We start from the raw sequence: 23,095 nt of genomic DNA on the forward strand, positions 1-23,095 counted from the left end.
CCAAAACCAGGATAGGAACAATCAGAGGAAGAGTATAATAGAAATATGTCACCACTTCTGTATTTATAACCCACTCCTGGTTTTGGCTTACAGATACTGAGGTAAAATACTGACCAAATACTGAACGTGTGAACGTGGCTTTAGGCTTTCACAGTGATTTAAGTTTGATTATGTAGCCAAGGGTGATGGCATGGGGTGCTGCAGCCCTAATACAGATACTAAAATGTTGCTGCAATACATCTATTAGGGCTCATACTCACAGGTGAGAAACTCGGACTAGTCTCGCACGTCCATACCCGGCACTGCCACTGGCACTCGGATCAGGGCGTTCAGCTGCATAAAAATACATGCAGTCGCAGACTCCGGTCCCAAGTGCCGGCGGCAGTGCCAGGTATTGACGTGCGAGACTAGTCTGAGTTTCTCGCATGTGAGTATGAGCCCTCATTCTGTTTTTTCTAGTGGCCATTCATATGGTCCATAGAAATGAAAGGAGTTGTCTGGACTTAGGCTACAAGTCTGCAGTCTTTCTCTGTGACTGCAGACCCATGAATTCTCACATCATGCTCACTGCGCGCTGTGAGGATTTGCCAGCACTGGGAGATGAAGGCTCGTGATTGTAAGTATGTGATTTGCATACATGCAGTCACATGTTGACCAGATGTGAGTGTATTGAGCTAGGTCGGGCTCGTCTAGTCAGAAAGCGGTCAGAAGTATGCATATTGTGTACTTGCAGTCACCATATTGTATACTTGCAGTCACTTAATCACTCGCTCCTGGCGCCGGAGAATCCTCACAGTGCGCAATGTTTGCGATCCATGAGGATTCATGAGTCTGCAGTCTCAGAGCTCCTTCCCTTCCGATTTATATCGGGTTTTTATATGTTTGGCAGCTGTCACACACTAAAAAACACTTTTATTGCGAAAACTAGTTTTTGCATCACCGTATTTTGAGAGCTATCATTTTTCCATATTTCAGCCGACAGAGTCATGTTATGGTTTGTTTTTTGGGGGACGAGCTGACGTTTTTATTGGTACCATTATCGGGCACATGAAATTTTTTGATCTCTTTCTATTCCGATTTTTGGGAGACAAAAGAACAGAAACCAGCAATTCAGGAATTGCTTTGTTTTTATACCATTCCACGTGTCGTAAAATTGGTAACATAGCTGAAGGCTGGGGTCACACTTGCGTTGAATACGGACGAGTGCTATGCGACAAAACATCGCATAGCACTCGGACCACTGTTAAGGTATGGGGCAGCTCCCATCACCTTTTTTTTCTTGCCCAAATTCTAAGTGCGAGTGAGACTCGGCCGAGTCTCGGGTCACTCGCACCCATATAAGCCTATGGGTGCGAGGGACACAGCGCACATCACTCAGATATCATCCGAGTGCTGTGCCATATAGGCGGACCCTGGCAATCGAGCAGATGGAGCTTCTCTGCCTACTCCGCAGCTGTGCTCCGATCCTCTCTGTGCGAGAGGCTCAGAGCACAGTCGCATGACACTCGGTCATTAGCATATTGAATCCTATGCTCTACGCTAGTGTGACCCGAGCCTTATTTTTTGGGTCAGTACGAATACAGCGATACCCAATTTATATATTTTTTCTTATGTTTTGGTGCTTTTACACAATAAAAACAATTTTTAGAAAAAATTATTGCATCGCTTTATTCTGAGAGCTATAACTTTTTTATTTTTCTGCTAATAGAGCTATATGGCGACTTGTTTTGCGGGACAAGATGACGTTTTCAGCAGTACCATTTGTTTTTACATTCATCTTTGATTGCGTTTTATTGCACTTTTTGTTTGTCAGCATGATTGTTTTTTGCCTCGTTTTTTATTTATTTTTTTACGGTTTTCACTGAAGGGGTGAACTAGTGGGACAGTTTTATAGAGCAGGTCGTTACGGACGCGGTAATACCAAATATGTGTACTTTTATTGTTAATTTTTTTACTTGTATAAATAAAAGTATTTAATGAAAAAATATTTAATTCTTTTTTATTTATTTGGGGATTTTTTAACAATATTTTTACACTTTCTAATATATTTTTACTTTTTTACATTGTCCCAGTATGGGACATTACTCTATAACATCAGATCGCTGATCTGACACTCTGCACTGCAGAGTATCAGAAAAGGATCTGACAGGCAAGATAGGAGGCTTCTCAGCTCCTGCTCTCTGCAGGCACTGGGAAGCCATCTTCCCAGCAGGACCAGGAAGGACCCCGTGGCCATTTTGGAGCCGGGGATCTACATGCAGACCATCAGGTCAACGCGCCCCTCTATGTCGCTCTAACTACTGACAGCGGCATCAGAGGAGTTAAATGCCCGCGATCGGTGCATTGCTGCGGTGTGTCAGCTGCCACATACAGCTGGCACCCGCACCCGATTGCTGTGGCGCTCAGCATGAGGCCATACGATCGGTGAGTTGTAACAGTACTGCTGCTTGCGGAACGCAGTTCCCGCAGAGCAGTACTATTACGGCGCATGTCTGGAAGGGGTTAATAATGTACAGACTTTGCTCTAATGGCGCTGTAATACTGATTAGATTGATACGTTTGGTGAAGAAATCCGCTTTGTTGTTCTTTAATCACCATTTTAAGTTTTCTTTTAATTAGATTTCGGTGCACAGGGTCTTTTACTCCCTGTCTGTGATTCCCCGCCGCCTTCGCTTGCCAACGGTCTGTGATTCCCCAGCCCCTCCGTCTGCTTCCTGTCATTCCCCAGCCTCTCCTCCTGCCTGTGATTCTCCAGCCCCTCCTCCTGCCTGTGATTCTCCAGCCCCTCATCTTTCTCCAGTGTGTTATTCCCCAGCCCCTCCGCCTGCCTCCTGCCTGTGCTTCCCCAGTCCCTTCGACTGCCTCCTGCCTGTGATTCCCCAGCCCCTGCGCCTGCCTCCTGCCTGTGATTCCCCAGCCCCTGCCTGTGATTCCCCAGCCCCTCCGCCTGCTTCCTGCCTGTGATTCCCCAGCCCCTCCGTCTGCCTACTGCCTGTGATTCCCCAGCCCCTCCGCCTGCCTCCTGTGATTCCCCAGCCCCTGCCTCCTGCCTGTGATTCCCCAGCCCCTGCCTCCTGCCTGTGATTCCCCAGCCCCTGCCTGACTGTGATTCCCCAGCCCCTGCGCCTGACTGTGATTCCCCAGCCCCTGCCTCCTGCCTGTGATTCCCCAGCCCCTCATTTTCTCCGATCTGTGATTCCCTCGCCCCTCTGCCTGCCTTTTATCTGTGATTCCCCAGCCCCTCCGCCTGCCTGTGATTCCCCAGCCCCTGCCTCCTGCCTGTGATTCCCCAGCCCCTGCCTCCTGCCTGTGATTCCCCAGCCCCTGCCTCCTGCCTGTGATTCCCCAGCCCCTGCCTCCTGCCTGTGATTCCCCAGCCCCTGCCTCCTGCCTGTGATTCCCCAGCCCCTGCCTCCTGCCTGTGATTCCCCAGCCCCTGCCTCCTGCCTGTGATTCCCCAGCCCCTGCCTGTGATTCCCCAGCCCCTGCCTCCTGCCTGTGATTCCCCAGCCCCTGCCTCCTGCCTGTGATTCCCTGTCCTCTCCGCCTGCCTCCCGCCTGTGATTCGCTGTCCTCTCCGCCTGCCTCCCGCCTGTGATTCCCTGTCCTCTCCGCCTGCCTCCCGCCTGTGATTCCGTCCTCTCCGCCTGCCTCCCGCCTGTGATTCCCTGTCCTCTCCGCCTGCCTCCCGCCTGTGATTCCCTGTCCTCTCCGCCTTCCTCCCGCCTGTGATTCCCTGTCCTCTCCGCCTGCCTCCCGCCTGTGATTCCCTGTCCTCTCCGCCTGCCTCCCGCCTGTGATTCCCCGTCCTCTCCGCCTGACTCCCGCCTGTGATTCCCCGTCCTCTCCGCCTGACTCCCGCCTGTGATTCCCCGGCCACTCCGCCTGACTCCTGCCTGTGATTCCCCGGCCACTCCGCCTGCCTCCTGTCTGTGATTCCCCGGCCACTCCGCCTGCCTCCTGTCTGTGATTCCCCGGCCACTCCGCCTGCCTCCTGTCTGTGATTCCCCGGCCACTCCGCCTGCCTCCTGTCTGTGATTCCCCGGCCACTCCGCCTGCCTCCTGTCTGTGATTCCCCGGCCACTCCGCCTGCCTCCTGTCTGTGATTCCCCGGCCACTCCGCCTGCCTCCTGTCTGTGATTCCCCGGCCACTCCGCCTGCCTCCTGTCTGTGATTCCCCGGCCACTCCGCCTGCCTCCTGTCTGTGATTCCCAAGCCACTCCGCCTGCCTCCTGTCTGTGATTCCCAAGCCCCTCGACCTGCCTCCTGTGTGTGATTCCTGGGCCTCTCCGCCTTCTTCATGTCTGATTACCCAGCCCCTCTGCCTGCCTCCAGTCTGTGAATGAGCTGCCTCTTCTCTCTGAAATCTCAGTGGTTAACTGTCATTGTAAGGGCTCATACTCGCATGTGAGAAACTCGGACAAGTCTCACTCGTCAATACCCGGCACTGCCGCCAGCACTCGGATCGGAGCGTTCAGCTGAATTCAATACATGCAACTGAATGCTCCGATCCAAGTGCCGGCGGCAGTGCCGGGTATTGACGTGCGAGACTCGACCGAGTTTCTCACATGTGAGTATGAGCCTTAGGGCTCATACTCACTGGCGATAAAATCGGACGATTGCAATCCGATTTTTAATTGGATTGCACTCTGACCCATGTTAGTGAATGGGTGACATCTCACTTGCGATTTTTTTCTCAGCCAATATCGGTCTGAGAAAAAAAAAAAAAAAAAATCGCAGCATGCAGCGATTTTTGACAATAGAAGTCAGTGGGTGCGATTAAAAAAAACGGACCATCCGTTTTCCATCCGTTTTTAACGGATACATCACCATTATGTGGTATAGAACACTGTAAATGGTCCTGTAAATGACTGTAGAAAAAGAGTGGCTGGGAAAAAAAAAAACGGATGGAAAACGGATGGAAAAAAAAAAAAATAAATAAAAATCGCATAGAAATCGCATGACACTGGCATAACACTCCACCCTTTTTTCCCAGTCCAGAAATCGAACCGTTTTTTAAATCGCCAATGGGTATGAGGCCTTAGACTGGAGGCAGGCATAAGGTCAGGGCATCACAGAAAGGGAGGAGAAGACCTGGTGCACAGTCCAGCCCTGTGCACCCAAATCTAATTAGCAGAAAACTTCAGATAATTAAAGAAAAACCATACAGTGGATTTCTTCAGCAAAAGGTATAAATATAGTCAGCATTACGCCAGGGTCACACTTGCGAGTGCAATGTGAGAAACTAGCGCATCAATACCGGCACTGCCACCGGCACTCGGGACCGTAGTGTGCGGCTGCATGTATTTCTATGCAGCTGAACGCTGCGGTCCGAGTGAAGGCAGCAGTGCCCGGTATTGATGCGAGAGACTCGCGCGTGTGATCCCGGCCTTACAGCCCCATTACAGTCATGTCTTTACCTTACATTACAAAAGCGTGCTGACAGGTTCTCTTTACAGCCAGTAGCTTCTAATCTGTTTCAGGCAGACATCTAAGTTATGCCTGTCCTTGACCCTTTGCACAGCTGACAGTAAGTTTACCTTGTTACTTAATAATGTCACGTTACACATTCACTTGGCATACAAATACCTGTAACCCGCAGATCACAGATCGCTCACTAGAAGTTATTTTTCACAGTTTTTTTTTTTTCTCAGAATGCAAAAACTAAGCTTTATGGTAGTTAATTGCTAAATTCTGAATTCAGCACCCTGAATTTTTTTTTATTAGTTCCCTAGTTCACATCCCTCATGAAAAGCAGAACACAGGTACACAGGATATATCATGCCACTCGTTTTATTATACAAGCTGACAATGTTTAATACTTACTCCATGCCTCCTGAAAACACACAATATTCACATCGCACAGAGCCGCGACTTCCACAATCTCCGCAATGCGCCTGTGCAGGGCATTTACCTGTAGAAACAAGTATAATATGCCAGTCCACTTATATGTCGCAGCCAAGTAATTACAATAGCATAAGGGCTCGCGCACAAATCCGATGATTCCTCTGAGAGAATTGGGCCTATTATTCTAAAGTGTCATCTTAGTGTGATCCGATTCTCTTGACGTGAGGGAAACGCATCCCAGGTGAGAAGGAGAACGTCATTTCTCCATCTTCTCCATTGTCTATGTCTGACTAAATCGGACCGCACTCGATTTAACAGATCTGCACTGCCCCATAAGATAACATTGGGCCGAATGCTTTCCGATAAAACATCAGATAGCACTAGTCTGAGTCATATGCCAGTGTGAGCGAGCCCTTATGCCATTTACAACATAATTTAGTCTAATGTCTATGGGAGATTGCCTAATATGTGAAGTCTATGGCAAAAAGGGAAACAGTTTGCATTCTTGCTTGATTCGGTCAGTATTGTCTAGCTACTCTTTTTTCACTACCACATCATATTGAGGCACACGTCCATCATTTACAGTATGTATACATAAAGTTACATTTAGCTTATCTTTATACCCAGTATGCCCAGTGCTGCTTTTATAATTCTTTTTTTATACTGGATGATGCCAACAACTTGTCAACAGACCCACACCTGACAATTCAGCTGGTATACCGTATATTCATAAGTGTCAGATTTTCCATTCATACTTTCTGCAACAAATCTGCTGTATGTGAATACACCTTTACTAAATCAAATCACTGCACCAGTGCAAGACCTGTGCAGAACAAGCAGGGCATGCTGGATGATGTGAGCTCAGAAACCTGCAGAATTTGTGAAAGCAGCTACGCATGAGAATTGGCTATAGCACACTATGTATTAGGATTCGTACAAGATACGGTAAGTAATGTATCTAAAAAGCTAATTAAAGTGACTGCACACAATTCAGACAACCCCATTTTAAATACTATATTCCCCAGTGAAAAATCTAAATCCCGTACTGGCACAGTACCTGCAATGTCAGCACTGCATATGCCCAGCTTCGCAAGACAATGTTATGTTGCGTCTATCAACGGCTGCTAATAGGCCTTCCTTTGGACATTCTAGGCTCATGTAAAGGAAGTCCATAGACCGGTGATTGTTATGTCATGTAAGCAATGCAGCCAACTGCTCTTGCGCTAATATCTTCAGCGCTTGCGCATATACCAACATATAACCTCTTGATTTGCGACTGTTGACTTTGTGCTGTGCACGCGCCAACTCTTTCTTCATCCAATGCGCATGAAATAGCATGTGACCGCAAGGTTCTTTTTTACTTTATTTGTGACTCACGTCATTGTACAGTGTGTGCATGCGCATATAACGGCACGAGACCGTAAGGTCCTACTTTGATCTTGATCATTGGTATGGTGCTGAGCACGCGTCTGACCTATGTATACTCAGGCCGCGGGCAACGACATGTGACTGTAAGGTCCTAATCCTTACACCACTGGTTATTATTTCTTTATGCAAATGTGCATGCGCCATTGTGTGTCCTGCAGGTCCTGCCACGTGTATTCATCTTTGCGCATGCCTTATACCCACTAAGGTCAGAATGTTTTGGGGGAATGGGAGTATTGAATACAGGGTAAACCAGGAAGTGGTTCCCTCCTTATGCGCATTTGTGCAATTGTTGCTCCTGGATGCCTTTCTACACCTTTTTTACAGGTAATCTATTTAATTATTTTGATTATATACCGTAATTTACAAGTTTCTTTCTTCTCTCTACTTTCCCCTGAGGAAGCCACACCGCGTGGGTTCTTCTCCCTCCACACGCTGTGACGTGACCGGGTGACTCTTTCTCAAATATTTTAACCAACAGGCCTTATACAGTCTTATTTACCTGCTCTTTTGTGTCTCTTCATCTGTGTGTACTGCATCCCTTATTTGTGGGATATCTTTACATCTACCTTACCCCTATTTCCTTACGGGAACCACTACATTGTTTAATGGGGTTTAATGGTTGAGGATGTCTCTTTCAGTTTGTATTATTGAGCTTGGGATATTCAAACTGTATGATATAAATTGATTTTCTATAGTGCGCTATATCCTAGTGCACCCCGGTGAACATAGTGGAGGAGTCTGGTGGGTTCTTATATGGCCCTCCAGTCGTTACTTATCCTTAAGACTGTTTGGCTTTGTTTTTAAATTGTTTTTATGTACTTCTTGTTTTGCTTGTTAAATTGTACCTTAATAAATATATTTTTTGTCTATTAATGGTGATCCTTGCCTTTTGCACACTACTTTTTCTTATTGTTTATTTGTACTCCCTTTAGTGTGTGGCCAGTGATCCCATCTACCCACAGTAGTACCCTCAGCTTGTTCTCGTTCACTGCAGCCAATGTCATATAAGCCCTCGGAGATCCGTTGCTAACATTGCTACAACAGTATGGGTTTGGGATGTGAGTATATCTTATTTTAATTTCACCCTGAGGAACATAGCATTTAAGAAGGGGTGTATGAGTAGTGGAAACCCTTTAAAAGGGTTTGTATAAGATAACTGCCACTATCCCCGGTATGCCTGTATCATATAGAGTGGGAATATGGTCACAAGTAAGTATACTTAGGGTACCGTTACATTTAGCGATGCACCAGCGATCCCGACAATGATACAACCCGGTCAGGATCGCTGGTGCATCGCTAAATGGTCGCTAGTGAGCTGCCACACAGGCAGATCTCACCAGCGACGCAGCAGCGATAAGCGATCCGTTGGCGGTCACTCTTACCTGTCACACCGCAGCGATGATGATGACTTCCGCCTGCGTTCATGCGCAGGAATCATCAGAATTAGAGGGAATCATCAGAAAACAACCTGCTGCTTAAATCAGGTTTTTGTATTGAATGTATATTTAAGACACTTTAACAATTATTTTTAAATCACAATATTTATTAACCGCTTCCCGACCGCCCACTGTAGATAAACGTTGGCGCTTGCTGGGCTTTGTGCAGCGCCGACGTTTATCTACTGTCGGCAGTTTTTTGTGCCCCCTGGGACCCCCACATACCTTATAACGCGGGGATCCCGGTGCACAATGCATGCTGGGACCCCCGACGTCATCGAGACCTGATTGGTTCAGGTCCTGATGACGTCAGCGTCACAGCAGCCAATGGGAGCGTTCGCTGGGAAAGCTGCTTGTTTCCCGGCGATCTCACTCATTGTAACACGACTTCTCCTCTCATCTCACACTGACAGATGATCAGAGGTGAAGCAGCGTTACTGTGTGACTAGATCGCTGCCTGGCACAGCTGATCGCTGCCTGGCACAGCTGTGCCAGGCAGCGATCTTGTCACATAGTAACGCTGCTTCACCTCTGATCATCTGTCAGTGTGAGATCAGAGGAGAAGTGGCATTACTATGAGTCAGATCGCAGGGCAGCGATCTTGTCACAAAAAGAAAGAAAAAAAAGCAGGTACACAGGTTAGGGCTACGGTTAGGGCTAGGGTTATGGGTGTGTTGGTGTTAGGTTTGTGGTTAGGGTTATGGTTAGGGCTGAGATTAGGGTTAGGGGTGTGTTGGGGTTAGGGTTGGAATTAGAATTGGGGGTTTCCACTGTTTAGGTACATCAGGGGCTCTGTAAATGCAATATGACGCCCGCAGACCATTCCATCAAAGTCTGCATTTCAGAACGTCACTACTTCCCTTCCGAGCCCCACCGTGTGCCCAAACAGTAGTTTTCTCCCACATATGGGGTACCAGCGTACTCAGGACAAATTGGACAACAACTCTTAGGGTCCAATTTCTCCTGTTACCCTTGTGAAAATAAAAATTGGGGGCTAAAAGATCATTTTTGTGGAAAAAAAATGATTTTTTTATTTTCACGCCTCTACATTATAAACTTTACTGAAACACTTGGGGTTCAAAGTGCTCACCACACATCTAGATAAGTTCCTTGGGGGGGTCTAGTTTCCAAAATGAGGTCACATGTGGGGGGTTTCCACTGTTTAGGTACATCAGGGGCTCTGCAAACGCGACATGACACCCGCAGACCATTCCATCAAAGTCTGCATTCCAGAACATCACTACTTCCCTTCCGAGCCCCACCGTGTGCCCAAACAGTAGTTTTCTTCCACATATGGGGTACCAGTATACTCAGAACAAATTGGACAACTTTTGGGGTCCAATTTCTCCTGTCACCCTTGTGAAAATAAGAAATTGGGGGCTAAAAGGTCATTTTATGGAAAAAAAAATGATTTTTTATTTTCATGGCTCTACGTTATAAACTTCTGTGAAGCACTTGGGGGTTCAAAGTGTTCACGACACATCTAGATAAGTTCTTTAAGGGGTCTAGTTTCCAAAATGGGGTCACTTGTGGGGGGTTTCCACTGTTTAGGTACATCAGGGGCTCTCCAAATGTGACATGGCATCCGATCTCAATTCCAGCCAATTCTGCATTGAAAAAGTCAAACGGCACTCCTTCCGTTCTGAGCTCTGCCGTGTGCTCAAACAGTTGTTTAGCCCCACATATGGGGTATTGGCGTATTCGGGAGAAATTGCACAAAAAATTTTGTGGTTCATTTTCTCTTTTTACACTTGTGAAAATAAAAAAAAATGGTTTTGAAGTAAAATGTTTGTGAAAAAAAGTTAAATGTTTAATTTTTCCTTCCATATTCCATTCATTCATGTGAAGCACCTGAAGGGTTAATAAACTTCTTGAATGTGGTTTTGAGTACATCGAGAGGTGCAGTTTTTAGAATGGTGTCACTTTTGGGTATTTTCTGTCATATTGACCCCCCAAACTCACTTCAAATGTGAGGTGGTCCCTAAAAAAAATGGTGTTGCAAATTTTGTTGTAAAAATGAGAAATCGCTGGTCAACTTTTAACCCTTATAACTTCCTAAATAAAAAAAATTATGTTTCCAAAATTGTGCAGATGTAAAGTAGACATGTGGGAAATGTTATTTATTAACTATTTTGTGCGATATCACTCTCTGATTTAAGGGCATAAAAATTAAAAGTTTGAAAATTGCAAAATTTTCTACATTTTCGCCAAATTTTGATCTTTTTAACAAATAAGCGCAGATCATATCTAAAAAATTTTTACCACCATCATGAAGTACAATATGTCATGAGAAAACATTGTCAGAATCAGTAGGATCCGTTGAAGCGTTCTAGAGTTATGAGGTCAGAGTGACACTGGTCAGAATTGAAAAAATTGGCCCGGTCACGAAGGCAAAAACAGGCTCGAGTGCGAAGGGGTTAAAGAAAAAAAAAAGGAAGTCATGCAATTCAATTTTCACACTGGCCTCTGGAGCTTTTTTTAGAGTCTATCTCCCTGTTAGACTACTTTCACACTTGCGTTTTTTTGCGCTGCGTGCGCAGTGCAAATGCGCATAAATAAACGCATCATGCGTTTATGCGTTTTCTTGTTTTTTCCGCATGGTTTTAGCAAAAAAACGCATGCTTTTTTTGTGCTGACGTGTGCATGATCTTGCGCACGTCAGCGCTCCCATAGACTTTAATGGGTTTTGGGGGGAATTTCGTGCGCATTGCGTGCGCATGCGTTTTTTTGAGACAGGTTGGACGCACAAAAAATGCAACAGGATGTATTTTATGCGCCCGGGCGCACCTTACAAAAAAAACGCATGCGCATACAAACACGTACAAATGCATGACAATGCGCACCCATGTTAAGTATAGGGGAAAAAACGCATGCGCATATATGCGCAAAAACGCAGCGCAAAAAAACGCAAGTGTGAAACCAGCCTTATTACAGGAAATCCAAGCATAGAGATAATTGTAATCCTGATCCTGCTCATAAAGGAACTGCTGTGAAATCTTCCTGAAATATCAGAAGTAAAAGTCTAAAAAAATGTCTGATTTAAACAATAGATCCTTTTCTGACTACACATTCCCTTTAAGTGACCATAATTATCATTCCCAAGGGGTTTTTCTGGAAAGGAAGTCTATGGGCGCTTCAGATGTGATCCACCTATCGCACTCAGCAGGACCTTGACCAAAACAAACATAGGCATTGACGGTCAGTGTAACCAGATCTGTAGCGTCATCCCCTGCTCTATTAATATCCTGCAGGGCAGAGGCTCCAGCTGCAAAGCCATGACGGTGCTGCCACCGCCAAAGAGAATCCTCCCGTGTGCCACTGTGCAAGAGGCAAGCACTCTCCTATCTTGGCATAATATACATGAATCACTATGTACAGACAGAGGCAGCATCTTATTCGTGTAACAATCTACCCAGTTCTCTGTTATATCAATTTGTGATTGAGGATAATGTCACATTAGAATGTAGCTAAAAAGTGGGACCCTGGTGCTGGTTACTGGTGGGCCCTTGGCAGGCGGCTCCGACGCTGATATTGTGAATGGGAGGGTATGCTTAGTTTTGGAATTTACTGTGCCAAAGACAGTACAAATGCAAAGAATATAAACGCATCCTTATGGCTCAGTCGCGCGTTTTTCCATGGCAAAAAAAATAGCATTTTACAGCACCAGCAAAGTGAATGAAATTTCTAAAATCTCACACACCTCAATTCTTTCGAGTATATTTTTCCTGCCATTACTCTGGTTTTTGCAGCAGAAAAACCCACTACAAATACTAATCGGTTTCACATACCATTAGGCTACGTTCCCACCATGAGTGAATTTTTTATGTTGTAGATTTTCTGCACCTATTAGGTACATTGGGGTACGTGTATTTTTTTTAAATGCATTTTTGAATGTGGCTTTAGTTTTTTGTCTCTTTTTTGGATTTGTCATGTTTTAAATAAAGCTGCTTTGTTTTTGATTCTTCCTGGAATTTGGCTTTGACAAAACTTTATTGATACAGTCATGTGTGGTTCACATGCGTTTTTAGGCTGTGTGCCCACGTTGCGTTTTTTAAGCGTTTCCGCCGCTGCGGAAACATTTAAAAAGTGCTAACAAACGCATCCCATGCAATCCTATGGGATACCGCAGTTGCTGTGCCAATGCTGTGGATTTTTCCGCTGCGGAATCGCATAGCAGTAAAATCTTCAGCATGTTCATTAATTCTGCAGCATTTCTGCAACGTGGCCTCATAGCCTTAGGCTATGTGCACACGGTGCGGATTCTGCTGTGGAATTTTCCGCACAGATTTTGCTAAATCTGCAGGTAAAATGACCTGCGTTTTACCTGCAGTTTTAGTGCAGATTTCCCCTGCAGTTTCCACCTGCAGATTTCTATAATGGAGCAGGTGGAAAACTGCAGCAAAACCGCACAAAAGAAGCGACATGCTGCTTCTTTTAGGCTGTGTTCACACACAGCGGTTTTTTTTAGCGGTTTTTACCGCGGTTTTCACTATAAAACCGCTAAAAATAAGCTGCACAGTCATTTCTATGCATTTTGCACTTTTTGTGCACATTGATGTGTTTTTTACCGCGAAAAAACCGCATCGCGGTAAAAAACGCAGCATGCACATTAATTTTGCAGATTTTTCCGCGGTTTAGGCTTCTCCCATGCTTTTAGAAACCGCTGCGGAAAAAAAACGCATAAAAAACGGAAAAATAGGTGCGGTTTCTGGGAAGGGATTCAGGTTTTTGAGCAGAAATTTTCTGCAACGTGTGCACTTAGCCTTATTCTGCACCAAATCTGCGCAGAAAAATCTGCAGCTTGTGCACAGCCTTTCTTGTTTTACATAGCCTTAAATGGTACTGTACATCACGTGCAGTTCTGCTGCTTTTCTGCTGCAGTTCTGCAGGGCCAAATCTGCTGCAGAACTGCACAGAATCTGCACCGTGTGCACAGGGCCTTAGTGTGTTAGGCTAAGTGCAGATGTACTTTTTGGCCCTGCGGATTTTTCCGCGCAGAATTGAAGAAATCCGAAGGTCAAATGACCTGCATTTTTCCTGCGGATTTATTCTTTTCTTGCGGTTTTCCCCTGTGGATTTCCCCTGCGGATTTCCCCCTGCGGATTTGGAGACAGGGGAGGTGGAAAACCGCACAAAAGAAGTGACATGCTGCATATTTTGAACCACAAGAAAACTGTGCGGAAAAATTCGCAGTGTCTGCACAGTGGTTTTTTTTCTATTGACTAACATGCTACTGTACATCACAATGCGGACATGCAGCGTTTCTGCGCGGTAAAATCCGCTGCGGATCCGCTGGAGATCTGCACCGTGTGCACAAGGCCTTAGTGCATATTTGGTTTTCATCTGCATATTTTCCACATCCACATGCCAATCTATGGGGAAAACCCACACATAAAACTCAGGAATTGACATGTTGTGGATTTCAAGCACCGCAGATCAGTTTATGCTGAAAATGCACAGTGGGCATGAGATCTCAAGATGCAGCGTTAAGTGCAGAGAAAATATGCAGCATTAAAAACTCATTGTGGAAACTGAGCCTTAGGATATTTCAAATGTTCTGTAAATTACAAAAAAAAACAAACATGTGCAACATTTTATCAGACTGACCTGTAAATCAAGCCAGGATTGGCAGCAAAGTGAAGTCAGGGGGAAGGCAGAAGCAGCACATGACATTACCAGTAACGAGGAATAATACTTTCTTTGTGAACGTTTATTTGGATCAGAAACGGAGACATTTTAAAAAATCGAAATAATTCTTGCTGTGGTTTGAAAACTTATTTTACAAATGCAGCAAATGGTGACGGGTCTAATAGATACTGCAGAGTGCAACTTGTTAGCTGTGGAGTCTCTTCTAAAAATATGTGGGGGCTAAAGGGGTTTCCATCCGTTCCGTGGCAGCAGCAACGGGGACCTACACGTCACTACTCCAATCATGCCAGAAGGGGATTAATGGTACATGGGTGCGGTGGGAAATCAGGAGTTAAGTTTGTAAAATGAAAAAAGGTGACCAAATTCTTCTGTGACATAAATGGAAACTGTCAGCAGCATTTCACCCCTTTAAACTCATTATATGCACATCTAGCTCTTTGAAAGACAAATCCAGCGATACCTTTACGCTGCCAGTGCGTTCCTCCAGTACTGAGAAATTAGCGTTTGCACTGATATGCAAAAGAGGTTGCAGAACTATTTGTAGATCTGAAGCCTCTGTCACTCCAGCTCTATTCCCTGCCAGCGCCGCTTCCTCCTGCTTGACTGACAGCCTTGATCTGTCATGCAGGAAGAGGTGGTGCTGAGCAGGAAATAGAGTTGGAGTGACAGAGGCTTCAGATCTTCACAGTCATTTCCACATAAAGTCAAACGCTGAGGAACGGACTGGTCATGTAATGGTATTGCTGGACTTGTCTTTGAAAAACCTACTTGTGCATATATAATGAGTTTGGGTTGTGAAATCCTGCTGAAAGGTTCCCGATCATGAGTGTCAACTTACAGAAATAGCCGAACGCTCTTGCTTGATGGTCCACTAAATGGTAAAGGTAACACATGCTACCAAAATGACAGACTTGGACAGGACTACCTGCTCTGCCACTGGACTTGAAGTTGGCAACTGGATTTTATTCTGAATTAATCCCACTCGGGTTACTCGAGGCCTCCGGAGTTGTTCACCTGCAGCATCAAACATATATCCCTTTAACTCAAATCCTTGTTGTGATGCAGAATCCAGAGCGCGGCCGGGGAGCTCCAAACATCTGCAAAAGAACAGATCAGCCACTGAGGACCATCAGCACAAGTGTCAGAGTGTCAGAATCCTGCAGAGCAGCCACACAGATGGATAACTATATAGAAAAGAGGTCAATATGGGATATACAAACAAATCAAAGTGATAGGTAAATGCTCAGATCAATATGTGATCAATGGATCTATATTAGATAGACAATTCAGATGAAATAACGATAGATAGATAGAAAATAGGTCAATATGGGTTATACGGACAAATCAAAGTGAGAGGCAAATGCTTAGATCAATATGTGATCAATGGATCTATATTAGATACATAATTTAGATGAAATAGATAGATAGATAGATAGATAATTAGATAGATAGACAGATAGATAGATAATTAGATAGATACAGTGGCGGATTATAATGAGGTCAGTTTGGGCAGTTGCCCCGGGCCCAGTGGGGTTAAGGGGCCCACAGCCCAGGCCAGTAAATTGCCCCATTATAATCCGCCACCGCGCAGGGCCGGATTATAGGCAGGGCAGGCGGGGCTTCAGCCCCGGGGCCCCCACCACAAGAGCTTCTAAGGGGGCCCCCACCACATTCCTGCTGGCTGCTGCAATGGCACTCCATCTTCTCCCCACCTTAAAGTGAGTGACCGTGGGGGCGGCATTATGTGCTCTGCTACCAGCAGCATCTACAAGTAGCGTGAACGCTGATGCTGCTGGTAGCGTGCAAAGGCTTGTGATGAGATCACAGGAGGTAAGGTATCAGGGCCCCCGATCATGTGACCCCTGTCTCCTCCCCTTCTGTGACCTCATCACAGGTCCTGTGCGCACAGCACTGAGAGCAGCCATGTATGTGGAGTGCGGCTCTGCGGGTGGAGGTCGGTGCTGGAGGCTCCATTATTCTCTATGTGGAGTGCGGCTCTGCGGGTGGAGGTCGGTGCTGGAGGCTCCATTATTCTCTATGTGGAGTGCGGCTCTGCGGGTGGAGGTCGGTGCTGGAGGCCCCATTATTCTCTATGTGGAGTGTGGCTCTGCGGGTGGAGGTCGGTGCTGGAGGCTCCATTATTCTCTATGTGGAGTGCGGCTCTGCGGGTGGAGGTCGGTGCTGGAGGCTCCATTATTCTCTATGTGGAGTGGGGCTCTGCAGGTGGAGGTCGGTGCTGGAGGCTCCATTATTCTCTATGTGGAGTGCGGCTCTGCGGGTGGAGGTCGGTGCTGGAGGCCCCATTATTCTCTATGTGGAGTGCGGCTCTGCGGGTGGAGGTCGGTGCTGGAGGCCCCATTATTCTCTATGTGGAGTGCGGCTCTGCGGGTGGAGGTCGGTGCTGGAGGCTCCATTATTCTCTATGTGGAGTGCGGCTCTGCGGGTGGAGGTGTGTGGCGGAGGCTCCATTATTCTCTATGTGGAGTGCGGGTGGAGGTCGGTGCTGGAGGCTCCATTATTCTCTATGTGGAGTGCGGCTCTGCGGGTGGAGGTCGGTGCTGGAGGCCCCATTATTCTCTATGTGGAGTGTGGCTCTGCGGGTGGAGGTCGGTGCTGGAGGCTCCATTATTCTCTATGTGGAGTGCGGCTCTGCGGGTGGAGGTCGGTGCTGGAGGCTCCATTATTCTCTATGTGGAGTGGGGCTCTGCAGGTGGAGGTCGGTGCTGGAGGCTCCATTATTCTCTATGTGGAGTGCGGCTCTGCGGGTGGAGGTCGGTGCTGGAGGCCCCATTATTCTCTATGTGGAGTGCGGCTCTGCGGGTGGAGGTCGGTGCTGGAGGCCCCATTATTCTCTATGTGGAGTGCGGCTCTGCGGGTGGAGGTCGGTGCTGGAGGCTCCATTATTCTCTATGTGGAGTGCGGCTCTGCGGGTGGAGGTGTGTGGCGGAGGCTCCATTATTCTCTATGTGGAGTGCGGGTGGAGGTCGGTGCTGGAGGCTCCATTATTCTCTATGTGGAGTGCGGCTCTGCGGGTGGAGGTTGGTGCTGGAGGCTCCATTATTCTCTATGTGGAGTGCGGCTCTGCGGGTGGTGGTCAGTGCTGGAGGCTCCATTATTCTCTATGTGGAGTGCGGGTGGAGGTCGGTGCTGGAGGCTCCATTATTCTCTATGTGGAGTGCGGCTCTGCGGGTGGAGGTCGGTGCTGGAGGCTCCAATATTCTCTATGTGGAGTGCGGCTCTGCGGGTGGAGGTCGGTGCTGGAGGCTCCATTATTCTCTATGTGGAGTGCGGCTCTGCGGGTGGTGGTCAGTGCTGGAGGCTCCATTATTCTCTATGTGGAGTGCGGGTGGAGGTCGGTGCTGGAGGCTCCATTATTCTCTATGTGGAGTGCGGCTCTGCGGGTGGAGGTCGGTGCTGGAGGCTCCATTATTCTCTATGTGGAGTGTGGCTCTGCGGGTGGAGGTCGGTGCTGGAGGCTCCATTATTCTCTATGTGGAGTGTGGCTCTGCGGGTCGAGGTCGGTGCTGGAGGCTCCATTATTCTCTATGTGGAGTGCGGCTCTGCGGGTGGAGGTCGGTGCTGGAGGCTCCATTATTCTCTATGTGGAGTGGGGCTCTGCGGGTGGAGGTCGGTGCTGGAGGCTCCATTATTCTCTATGTGGAGTGCGGCTCTGCGGGTGGAGGCCCCATTAATCTCTATGTAGAGTGTGGCTCTGCGGGTGGAGGTCGGTGCTGGAGGCCCCATTATTCTCTATGTGGAGTGTGGCTCTGCGGGTGGAGGTAGGTGCCGGAGGCCCCATTATTCTCTATGTGGAGTACGGCTCTGCAGGTGGAGGTCGGTGCTGGAGGCTCCATTATTCTCTATGTGGAGTGCGGCTCTGCGGGTGGAGGTCGGTGCTGGAGGCCCCATTATTCTCTATGTGGAGTGTGGCTCTGCGGGTGGAGGTCGGTGCTGGAGGCCCCATTATTCTCTATGTGGAGTGGGGCTCTGCGGGTGGAGGTCGGAGCTGGAGGCTCCATTATTCTCTATGTGGAGTGCGGCTCTGCGGGTGGAGGTCGGTGCTGGAGGCCCCATTATTCTCTATGTGGAGTGGGGCTCTGCGGGTGGAGGTCGGTGCTGGAGGCCCCATTATTCTCTATGTGGAGTGCGGCTCTGCGGGTGGAGGTCGGTGCTGGAGGCTCCATTATTCTCTATGTGGAGTGCGGCTCTGCGGGTGGAGGTCGGTGCTGGAGGCTCCATTATTCTCTATGTGGAGTGCGGCTCTGCGGGTGGAGGTCGGTGCTGGAGGCTCCATTATTCTCTATGTGGAGTGCGACTCTGCGGGTGGAGGTCTGTGCTGGAGGCTCCATTATTCTCTATGTGGAGTGCGGCTCTGCGGGTGGAGGTCGGTGCTGGAGGCTCCATTATTCTCTATGTGGAGTGGGGCTCTGCGGGTGGAGGTCGGTGCTGGAGGCTCCATTATTCTCTATGTGGAGTGGGGCTCTGCGGGTGGAGGTCGGTGCTGGAGGCCCCATTATTCTCTATGTGGAGTGCGGCTCTGCGGGTGGAGGTCGGTACCGGAGGCTCCATTATTCTCTATGTAGAGTGTGGCTCTGCGGGTGGAGGTCGGTGCTGGAGGCCCCATTATTCTCTATGTGGAGTGCGGCTCTGCGGGTGGAGGTCGGTGCTGGAGGCCCCATTATTCTCTATGTGGAGTGCGGCTCTGCGGGTGGAGGTCGGTGCTGGAGGCTCCATTATTCTCTATGTGGAGTGGGGCTCTGCGGGTGGAGGTCGGTGCTGGAGGCCCCATTATTCTCTATGTGGAGTGCGGCTCTACGATTCGTGACCCCCGTCACGTGACGAGGGGGGCCCACAGAGTCTGAACTGCCCCGGGCCCTGGATACCCTTAATCCACCCCTGGATAGATAGATAGATGATAGATAGATAATTAGATAGATAGACAGATAGATAATTAGATAGATAGATAGATAGATAGATAGATCGTACAGACGGCTACCATAGCCAGGCGGTTTGCTAGTTAATGACGCCCCGCTCACCTCAGCTCCCTCCCGTACAGCAGCCTCCATACTTCCCGCAGCTCCTCGGCAGGAATGTATTTCTCCAGCACTTGCTCCACACACAGCAGCTCTCCGGACATGGTGCCGTCTGCCGTGACCCTGACCGAGGCCGGAGAAGTAGGGGCCGGGGCGGTGCTACGGGGGGCGGCCTCTCCTGTGCCCACCCTGAGATCCATCGCCCGGGAGTGTGGGGACGCACCGGGGGGAAGGGGAACACGTCCCGTGTTATTGCAGTGTGACTTTTTTTTCCAAATTATGATATATAGAGGTTACACAGAGCGGTTCTTTTCTCACACACTTTTTTGAGAGAATATTGTTAAAAAAAAAAATGCATAAAAAAACCCATTGGGTATGTGCACACAGCTGCGGAATCCGCCTGAAAAGCGCTGCAAAAATAGCCAATAAAATTAGGCTAAATACAAAGCATTTTTAAAACGCGTTACTGTGCACATGCTGCGTCTTATGTCGCTTCTTTTGACTGCTTCAGGGTTAAGAAACGGAAGTCGCCCCCTGAAAAATGATCCTGAGATGTGGACGCGTGACCGAGGATGGCTGACTGCACGGTTAGTTGGTACTGCTCGCTGAATCGCGCACTGGGATTAGACACGTGCAGTGTTTCGTGCACTGGGATTAGACACGTGCAGTGTTTTGTGCACTGGGATTAGACACGTGCAGTGTTTTGTGCACTGGGAATAGGTGCGTGCAGTGTTTCGAGCATGGGGATTAGACACGTGCAGTGTTTCGTGCACTGGGATTAGACACGTGCAGTGTTTCGTGCACTGGGAATAGGTACGTGCAGTGTTTCGAGCACGGGGATTAGACACATGCAGTGTTTCGTGCACTGGGATTAGACACGTGCAGTGTTTCGCACTGGGATTAGACACGTGCAGTGTTTTGCGCACTGGGATTAGACACGTGCAGTGTTTTGTGCACTGGGATTAGACACGTGCAGTGTTTCGCGCACTGGGATTAGACACGTGCAGTGTTTTGTGCACTGGGATTAGACACGTGCAGTGTTTCGCGCACTGGGATTAGACACGTGCAGTGTTTCGTGCATTGGGATTAGACACGTGCAGTGTTTCGTGCACTGGGATTAGACACGTGCAGTGTTTCGTGCACTGGGATTAGACACGTGCAGTGTTTTGTGCACTGGGATTAGACACGTGCAGTGTTTTGTGCACTGGGAATAGGTGCGAGCAGTGTTTCGAGCATGGGGATTAGACACGTGCAGTGTTTCGTGCACTGGGATTAGACACGTGCAGTGTTTCGTGCACTGGGAATAGGTACGTGCAGTGTTTCGAGCACGGGGATTAGACACATGCAGTGTTTCGTGCACTGGGATTAGACACGTGCAGTGTTTCGCACTGGGATTAGACACGTGCAGTGTTTTGCGCACTGGGATTAGACACGTGCAGTGTTTTGTGCACTGGGATTAGACACGTGCAGTGTTTCGCGCACTGGGATTAGACACGTGCAGTGTTTTGTGCACTGGGATTAGACACGTGCAGTGTTTCGCGCACTGGGATTAGACACGTGCAGTGTTTCGTGCATTGGGATTAGACACGTGCAGTGTTTCGTGCACTGGGATTAGACACGTGCAGTGTTTCGTGCACTGGGATTAGACACGTGCAGTGTTTTGTGCACTGGGATTAGACACGTGCAGTGTTTTGTGCACTGGGAATAGGTGCGAGCAGTGTTTCGAGCATGGGGATTAGACACGTGCAGTGTTTCGTGCACTGGGATTAGACACGTGCAGTGTTTCGTGCACTGGGAATAGGTACGTGCAGTGTTTCGAGCACGGGGATTAGACACATGCAGTGTTTCGTGCACTGGGATTAGACACGTGCAGTGTTTCGCACTGGGATTAGACACGTGCAGTGTTTTGCGCACTGGGATTAGACACGTGCAGTGTTTTGTGCACTGGGATTAGACACGTGCAGTGTTTCGCGCACTGGGATTAGACACGTGCAGTGTTTTGTGCACTGGGATTAGACACGTGCAGTGTTTCGCGCACTGGGATTAGACACGTGCAGTGTTTCGTGCATTGGGATTAGGCACGTGCAGTGTTTCGTGCACTGGGATTAGACACGTGCAGTGTTTCGTGCACTGGGATTAGACACGTGCAGTGTTTCGTGCACTGGGATTAGACACGTGCAGTGTTTCGTGCACTGGGATTAGACACGTGCAGTGTTTCGTGCACTGGGATTAGACACGTGCAGTGTTTCGTGCACTGGGATTAGACACGTGCAGTGTTTCGTGCACTGGGATTAGACACGTGCAGTGTTTTGTGCACTGGGATTAGACACGTGCAGTGTTTTGTGCACTGGGATTAGACACGTGCAGTGTTTTGTGCACTGGGATTAGACACGTGCAGTGTTTCGTGCACTGGGATTAGACACGTGCAGTGTTTCGGGCACTGGGATTAGACACGTGCAGTGTTTCGCGCACTGGGATTAGACACGTGCAGTGTTTCGCGCACTGGGATTAGACACGTGCAGTGTTTCGCGCACTGGGATTAGACACGTGCAGTGTTTCGCGCACTGGGATTAGACACGTGCAGTGTTTCGCGCACTGGGATTAGACACGTGCAGTGTTTCGCGCACTGGGATTAGACACGTGCAGTGTTTCGCGCACTGGGATTAGACACGTGCAGTGTTTCGCGCACTGGGATTAGACACGTGCAGTGTTTCGCGCACTGGGATTAGACACGTGCAGTGTTTCGCGCACTGGGATTAGACACGTGCAGTGTTTTGTGCACTGGGATTAGACACGTGCAGTGTTTTGTGCACTGGGATTAGACACGTGCAGTGTTTCGTGCACTGGGATTAGACACGTGCAGTGTTTCGTGCACTGGGATTAGACACGTGCAGTGTTTCGTGCACTGGGATTAGACACGTGCAGTGTTTCGTGCACTGGGATTAGACACGTGCAGTGTTTCGTGCACTGGGATTAGACACGTGCAGTGTTTTGCGCACTGGGATTAGGTACGTGCAGTGTTTCGTGCACTGGGATTAGACACGTGCAGTGCTTCGTGCACTGGGATTAGACACGTGCAGTGTTTTGTGCACTGGGATTAGGTACGTGCAGTGTTTTGTGCACTGGGATTAGACACGTGCACTGGGATTAGACACATGCAGTGTTTAGTGCACTGGGATTAGACACGTGCAGTGTTTCTTGCACTGGGATTAGACACGTGCAGTGTTTCGTGCACTGGGATTAGACACGTGCAGTGTTTCGTGCACTGGAATTAGACACATGCAGTGTTTCGTGCACTGGGATTAGACACGTGCAGTTTTTCGTGCACTGGGATTAGACACGTGCAGTGCTTCCTGCACTGGGATTAGATACGTGCAGTGTTTCGCACACTGGGATTAGGTACGTGCAGTGTTTCGTGCACTGGGATTAGACACGTGCAGTGCTTCGTGCACTGGGATTAGGTACGTGCAGTGTTTCATGCACTGGGATTAGACACGTGCAGTGTTTCGTGCACTGGGATTACACACGTGCAGTGCTTCGTGCACTGAAATTAGGTACGTGCAGTGTTTCGCGCACTGGGATTAGACACGTGCAGTGTTTCGTGCACTGGGATTAGACACGTGCAGTGTTTCGTGCACTGGGATTAGACACGTGCAGTGTTTCGTGCACTGGGATTAGACACGTGCAGTGTTTCGTGCACTG

General features: G+C 48.4%; 1 protein-coding gene across 1 annotated transcript in view; it reads right to left on the reverse strand.

Annotated features, from left to right (window-relative positions):
* UPB1 (beta-ureidopropionase 1) overlaps positions 1–19,588 on the reverse strand; it is an 86,669-nt gene extending 67,081 nt beyond the window's left edge. Inside the window, exons 1-3 of the mRNA XM_073563761.1 lie at positions 19,397–19,588; positions 15,286–15,457; positions 5,827–5,914 (exon numbers count right to left, since the gene is read on the reverse strand). Of these exons, the coding sequence (XP_073419862.1) occupies positions 5,827–5,914; positions 15,286–15,457; positions 19,397–19,497 (361 nt within the window). The 5' untranslated portion in view covers positions 19,498–19,588. The remainder of the gene's footprint in view (positions 1–5,826; positions 5,915–15,285; positions 15,458–19,396) is intronic.
* Between the last annotated feature and the right edge of the window lie 3,507 nt (positions 19,589–23,095).

Source organism: Dendrobates tinctorius, unplaced genomic scaffold (genome assembly GCF_039654945.1).
Source record: "Dendrobates tinctorius isolate UK_male_01 unplaced genomic scaffold, ASM3965494v1 ptg000397l, whole genome shotgun sequence".
Taxonomy (NCBI): Eukaryota; Metazoa; Chordata; class Amphibia; order Anura; family Dendrobatidae; genus Dendrobates; species Dendrobates tinctorius.